The 7086-nt window shown below is 45.3% G+C and overlaps 1 protein-coding gene across 1 annotated transcript; it reads right to left on the bottom strand.

Annotated features, from left to right (window-relative positions):
• Window positions 1-340: 340 nt before the first annotated feature.
• Window positions 341-1659, bottom strand: LOC106609933 (5-hydroxytryptamine receptor 4-like). The gene has a single exon (XM_045722607.2). The coding sequence runs from the start codon at window positions 1657-1659 to the stop codon at window positions 565-567; it is 1095 nt and encodes a 364-aa protein (XP_045578563.1). The 3' UTR covers window positions 341-564.
• Between the last annotated feature and the right edge of the window lie 5427 nt (window positions 1660-7086).

Genomic DNA, 7086 nt, shown 5'->3' with positions numbered 1-7086 from the left:
CAACTGTAATAACCAAGGTTGTGTACATTCTTATAACCCATACATCAATCATCCTAGAAAACCCAAACACTTAATCGAGCGACCAATTCAGACAAGCAGACATTACTATTTATTTTGGATCGCTGAGATTTTGGAAATGCAAAAGAAGAACCAGACATTATATTTATTTACACACTAGAACAACATTTGCTGAAGAGTATTCACTTCTTTATTTTTTACATGTATTTTCTTTCTCTCTTTTATTTTTATTTTTAACGACTACCAAAATACAATGTTTATTTGCACCCTGTCATTTGAGGGTTTTGCAGTTCAATCTTGTGTTTATTTCAGTTTTGTCCGTCTCAGAAATGCACAGATTGTTTTAAACGTCAATGTTTTAATCAGTCAGTGACTTAATCCTCTTTAATATAACAATAACAACTTAATCCCTTCAATTGTCCTCTATAGCCGGTAATTGAAGTATTTTAAAAGTCTCCTATTGGTCTGTGTGTCCCGTTGCCCTCTTTCTTGGAGTGTGATAGGTCGATGTCACATCCATGTGTGGAGTGTTGCAATTCTTGTCTCCTATTGGTTGACCTTGCGTTCGTTGCTCTCTTTTGGTAAGTCCAGACCCGGCGCGGAGTTCGACAGCCATATCCGACATCCCATAACCATCATAAACGCTCTACGGAAAGATCTATTGAAGAACCCACACAAGAATGGGTTAAGCGACGAGTTAACGTAACCCAGCCACAGGAAAAACTCCCACACCTCCACCACTATGCTGTAGTCGATGAAGGGATCCACGATGTTGACAATGAAGAAGGGAAGCCAGAAGAGTAGAAAGACCCCCATGATGATCCCCAGGGTCTTAGCCGCCTTCCTCTCCCTCCTCATGGCGTTGCGGTGCCTTTGCTTCTTGCTGGAGTCCTTGCCCACCCCGGCCGAAAACTGGCTCTCCATGGCGCTGATCTGCATGGCTTGCCGCTTGGCCGCCTTGTAGATCTTCCAGTAGGCCGCTAGCATGATGCCCATGGGCAGGTAGAAGGCCACCAGGGAGGCCATGACGGTGTAGACGCGGTTCACCAGGAAGACGCAGGTGTCCTCGGGCGGCATGGGCACCATGTCCACCCCGGCCTTGTGGAGGCCCAGCATGATGGGGCCAAAGGAGATGAGCAACGGGACGGCCCAACAGACCACGATCAGGAAGGCTACCCGGCCCTGGGACATTTTCAGGTGGTAGACCAAGGGGTTACACATGGCGTAGTAGCGGTTGAAGGGGATGCAGCTGAGGTGGAAGATGGATGCGGTGCACAGCATGATGTCCAGGCTGGAGTGGACCTGGCAGAAGAGGGCGCCGAAGAACCAGCAGCCCTCCACGGTGCACACCATGCTGTAGGGCATGATCACCAACCCCACCAGGCAGTCGGCCACCGCCAAGGACATGACGAACGAGTTGGTGGGCGACTGCAGCTGCTTGCAGTACACAATGGCCAGGACCACCAGGAAGTTGTCCACCACCGTGCACACGATGCCCGCTGTAAAGAAGGCGTACAGGATCACCCGGGATGCCTGGTGCCTCGACGACGTAGCGCAGAAGTCCTCCAGGTCACCTTGGAAAGAAGAAAGGTTGACATCACCATCCAGATCCTCTGGCCATCCCAAACTGGTGTTATCCATGGCTTGGTCATGTTCTGTCAAAAATACACACAACATCCATGATGTTAATAAACGTTTTGGCGTGATTTAGCAGTAGGGTGAGACATTTCCAAAACAGAAAATATACCCCTTGTGAGAAATCTTTATACTCAAACAATCTTACCAATACAAACAAACCACCCAGAATTCTGTTGGTTCTGCTTAATCCATCCCTCTCCGAGGCACTTCACTGTTAGTTAAACCTCAAACTGTGTGTTTTAGCCTGACACATGTAGCTAAATCAGTGTTTGATGAGATCACACAGCCAGGAACCTTGGCGGAAGAAGCTAATAGTTCTGGTGCCGGGTTCGGGTTCCTATCTAGACTGCGATCTCCCTGGTGGGCTAACTGAGGAAAACCAGATGCTCTCTCAAGTTTATCTACAAGCCTCACCAGCGCAAAGGAAATTACAAATGAACAATGTTGGCAAAACTTATCAGAAACAATCAAACAGCGAGACACCTCCCAGTAAACATGCCCACATTGGCATGATTAGCCCCATGTATGCTGCCAACATTGGGTCAATGCGCCTTTGCTATTTAATAGGAATGTATTTATTTATTACAATTTAATTAAATGCATCAATTCAGTGGGTCATTTTCCGTAACATCTAAGAGCGTTGAAGCACGAGGCACAACTTCTCTTCTGTTTTGGTGCCCTGGCTACCACGGTGTGAACAGCATGAAGCGAACCCATGCACATGTGCAGATAATGTGTGTGACTGTGAGAGCAAACTCTTGCATCTAATTCATCTCATTATCTGCGATGCTGCTCGTGGAAAAGTAATTTAGCTGGTGTCTACCTTTAAGTTTCTCATATATCATATGCACTAATTGAACTATTTTTAAATAAGACGACTTCATCATTGGCAGTGTACAAAATAAAACAAATTCAAAATGTCCGTCACACAACACAACACTTAATCTTTAACGACAGTCTCAGTAACGGTTGCACAAAAAGAACTCAGTGCAAACCACGCCCCCAAAGATTCTAACGTGCCCCCGCCTCTAGCTGGGCTTGGTGTGGGCTGGCCCGTGTTGGGCTGGTGTGGGATTGCCTTAAGCTAGCTCGTGCTGGGCTGGTGTGAGCTTGGTGTGGGCTTGGTGTGTGCTAGCCCGTGCTCACCTTGCCCAAAGAATACACACATTGGGCCAATGGGGTCATGTTTGCCGGGATGATGCCTGTGTGGGACTCGGAGGCAGCCATTTTGGAAAACTGTCAAGCACAATGCAAAAGAAAGCACTTTGTTTGACCTTCCCTGGGCTCCCTTTTCCCCAGTGGAACCTTCAAGAATATTCCACTGTGGACACAGCTGTCTTCAGTTCTGTTGGAGTGGAACTATCCAGCAGGAAACATAATCACACAGTGACAGACAGACAGGCATACCATTTTACACCTTTCAACTGAACCCTTTGGGGACCTATTTAACTGTGGCACAAAGCAGTCTACTCTTTTCTCTCCTAAACGTAACTGATATTTGCAGGGTGTTCTGGGGATTTCCTATCTGGCAGGTTGGTAGAGTGGGTTGTTAGTGGTCAGGTATGGTGTCCATATTCGGATAGCGTCTGTCCACAAGCTGTCCTAATATGTACACTATATTCCTGAGAAGGGCTGATTGAAAGCAGGGTTAGCACTGCTTTGCTGTTGCAGTGATAATGTCTGATCTGTTAGACATTATCATGCACAGTGAACATAATATTACTTAGATGGGCGTTTGGTACGCAACTCATCGAGTTACTGTGGTATGAAAGCAGCAGCTGGAGGTGTTCATTGTTTCGGAGACTTAAACAGAGGAAGCATAGAGAAATGGTTCTAGTTCAGTAAGAATGTTTTTTTAATTAACACCAAAGGGACTGTAGTGTTGTAGGGACCGAGTGAAGAAATATCCCCTGCTCCTGTCAGTCATATTAACATATCAAAACAAAGGCCTTCATCATTGTCATCATCATCGTCTTTATCTTTGTCACGATCCTTGTGAATATTGTTGCCACTACTACCATCATCATCATCCTTCTCATCACCATCAACAACGCTGTCATTCCTATTCTGGTCATCATGGTCATCATCGTTGTCATCATTCTCATGAGCAGAATTCATGCTTTTACAAGAGACAAAAGAGCAGGAAGGAACACCATTCCTCTCATCTTATGACCGTTGACCTGATTCTATCAGAAAGTTCTCACCTTTCCTTATTTATACTTAAACCCACACTGCATTTGTAAATCAAGCAACTCCGCATAACCTACTTATATTGGCTCGGCAATGAGACAGAATATAAACAAAGTTTTCAGCCTGACACAGAGAATATCTTGTCTCAATTGTCACCATCTTCCCTATACAGTGCACGACTTTTGACTAGAGCCCCACACCACTATAAAGGGTATAGGGCGCCATTTGGGACGCAGGCAGAGAATGTTGGTGGGACAAGTAATGGCAGGTCGATTTGGACTGTCCCAGACTCCACATTTACGGAAAAGTTCTATCTCAGTCATTAAATCAGTGGGTCAAATCAATGACGCTTCTCTGAAAAAAATGGAAATAAGTTACAGTTTTACCCTCTTATTCCAGAAGTGTTAGAGCTTAAATAACCACACCAACCCCTGAGCAAAACATCTCCACTAAACTCGATGTGCTGTCTCTTTCCAGTGCACATGATGGATCTTTGGAGTTTTGGACGTTGGTTCACAGGATCAAGGGGGATGAATCTCGGTCAATGTGATTACAGAAATATGTTATGTTCTTCCAACTTCACAGACAGACAGACTCCACACAGTGCACACACACACACACATGCACCACCCTGTGTCACCACCCACCCCACACACCACCCCTCACACAAACACCTTCAACACACAGTATGAGCACAATCTATAATAATAATAACTCTACCAAGTGCACATAGGGTTGCTTATTGCTTCTGGTCTTCTAAGAAGGGGGTGTGTGAACAGACACAGACACACAAACAGGCAGAACACCGCGCCCACTACTGAGTGGTCAAGAGGGGAGGTAAGAACATCAGAACACACCAGAACAGAACAGGAGCCGGGAATGTGTGTGGGTGTGTGTGGGTGGGTGCGTGCGTTTGTGCGTGTCTTTCTGTGAGGTTGGAAGAACGTGAAGAAACGTAAAAAAAAGAAATGTCCTTTCACTGTCAACTGTGTTTATTTTCAGCAAACGTATTAACTAAATAACTGTAAATATTTGTATGAACATAAAAAGATTCAACAACTGAGACATAAACTGAACAAGTTCCACAGATATGTGACTAAGAGAAATTGAATAACGTGTCCCTGATCAAAGGGAGGGTCAAAATCAAAAGTAACAGTCAGTATCTGGTGCATTAAGTACTGCAGTGCATCTCCTCCTCATGGACTGCACCAGATTTGCCAGTTCTTGCTGTGAGATATTACCCCACTCTTCCACCAAGGCACCTGCAAGTTCCCGGATATTTCTGGGGGGAATGGCCCTAGCCCTCACCCTCCGATCCAACAGGTCCCAGACGTGCTCAACGGGATTGAGATCCGGGCTCTTCGCTGGCCATGGCAGAACATTGACATTCCTGTCTTGCAGGAAATCAGGCACAAAATGAGCAGTATGGCTGGTGGCATTGTCATGCTGGAGGGTCATGTCTGGGTGAGCCTGCAGGAAGGGTACCACATGAAGGAGGAGGATGTCTTCCCTGTAAAGCACAGCGTTGAGATTGCCTGCAATGACAACAAGCTGCAATGACAACAAGCTCAGTGACACACCGCACCAGACCATGATGGACCCTCCACCTCACAATCGATCCTGCTCCAGAGTACAGGCCTCGGTATATCACTCATTCCTTCGACGATAAACGCAAATCCGACCATCACCTCTGGTGAGACAAAACCGTAACTCGTCAGTGAAGAGCACTTTTTGCTAGCCCTGTCTGGTCCAGCGACGGTGGGTTTGTGCCCATAGGCGACATTGTTGCCGGTGATGTCTGGTGAGGCCCTGCCTTACAACAGGCCTGCAAGCCCTCAGTCCAGCCTCTCTCAGCCTATTGCAGACAGTTTGAGCACTGATGGAGGGATTGTGCGTTCCTGGTGTAACTCGGGCAGCTGTTGTTGCCATCCTGTGCCTGTCCCGCAGGTGTGATGGTCTGATGTACCTATCCTGTGCGGGTGTTGTTACACGTGGTCTGCCACTGCGAGGACGATCAGCTGTCCGTCCTGTCTCCCATATAGCGCTGTCTTAGGCGTCTCACAGTACGGACATTGCAATTTATTGCCCTGGCCACATCTGCAGTCCTCATGCCTCCTTGCAGCATGCCTAAGGCATGTTCATTTAGATGAGCAGGGACCCTGGGCATCTTTCTTTTGGTGTTTTTCAGGGTCAGTAGAAAGGCCTCTTTAGTGTCCTAAGTTTTCATAACTGTGACCTTAATTGCCTACCGTCTGTAAGCTGTTAGTGTCTTAACGACCGTTCCACAGGTGCATGTTCATTAATTGTTTATGGGTCATTGAACAAGCATGGGAAACAGTGTTTAAACCCTTTACAATGAAGATCTGTGAAGTTATTTGGATTTTTACGAATTATCTTTGAAAGACAGTTTCCTAAAAAAGCGACGTTTCTTTTTTGCTGAGTTTATTATGGATGAACATCTATTTTTGACTTGTGGTTACAGGGTTAAAACAGAAACTGAGTCATTGAACACTGGTCACTTTAATAATGTGTACCTACTGTTTTACACACTTTATATGTATATATTGTATTCTAGTCATGGCTCATCCTATATAACTACTGCTGTACACACCTTTTCTATTCATATACTGTCCATATTGTCTATACACACCATTCTATACATATACACATATATAATACATATAATATATATATATATTCCACATTCTGACATTGCTCAATCTGATGTCTTTCTTTTTTTTTTGAGGGGGTGATTATGTGTATAGTTTTTCTATTGTTTTATTTTATTACTGAACTGTTGGAGCGAGAAACACAAGCATGTCACTGCGCCTGCGATATCATCTGCAAATCTGTGTAGGCGACCAATATACTTTGGTTTGTTTTCAAAGAGTTACATGTATGTATTCATTCTGAGTCGTTAAAAGGTTAGGGCTATGGTTTGGGGAAGGCTTAAAACAAAATAACTAAAAAGGAGGCGCTATTACCATCAACTATCATCAAGTATTCTCGCGGCTTGCTACAACATTGTGAACTGCGGTGGTATGGTGTTCTAAGCAGCGCACTTCGGCTCAGAACGAGCTGGCGCCCATTGCTGGGAAATCTCTCTCAATTTTTTTGGAGTGCCGAAGAAGGCATATATCGATGTTCTCAGGACCTTATCAGACTCCAAAATCGCAGTGTGTTTGTAGTAATCAGGCTGGTCTTCCTGTCTGTCGAGTGTTGTGTCCATATATCTGCATC

Source organism: Salmo salar, chromosome 08 (genome assembly GCF_965601325.2).
Source record: "Salmo salar chromosome 08, fSalSal1, whole genome shotgun sequence".
NCBI lineage: Eukaryota > Metazoa > Chordata > Actinopteri > Salmoniformes > Salmonidae > Salmo > Salmo salar.
Note: the sequence above shows the minus strand (reverse complement) of the source record. Positions and strands in the feature narration are given on the sequence as shown.

Bases quoted from the DNA above. Each gene is read 5' to 3' on its own strand.
- LOC106609933 (XM_045722607.2), bottom strand. From the start codon at position 1,659: ATGGATAACACCAGTTTGGGATGGCCAGAGGATCTGGATGGTGATGTC.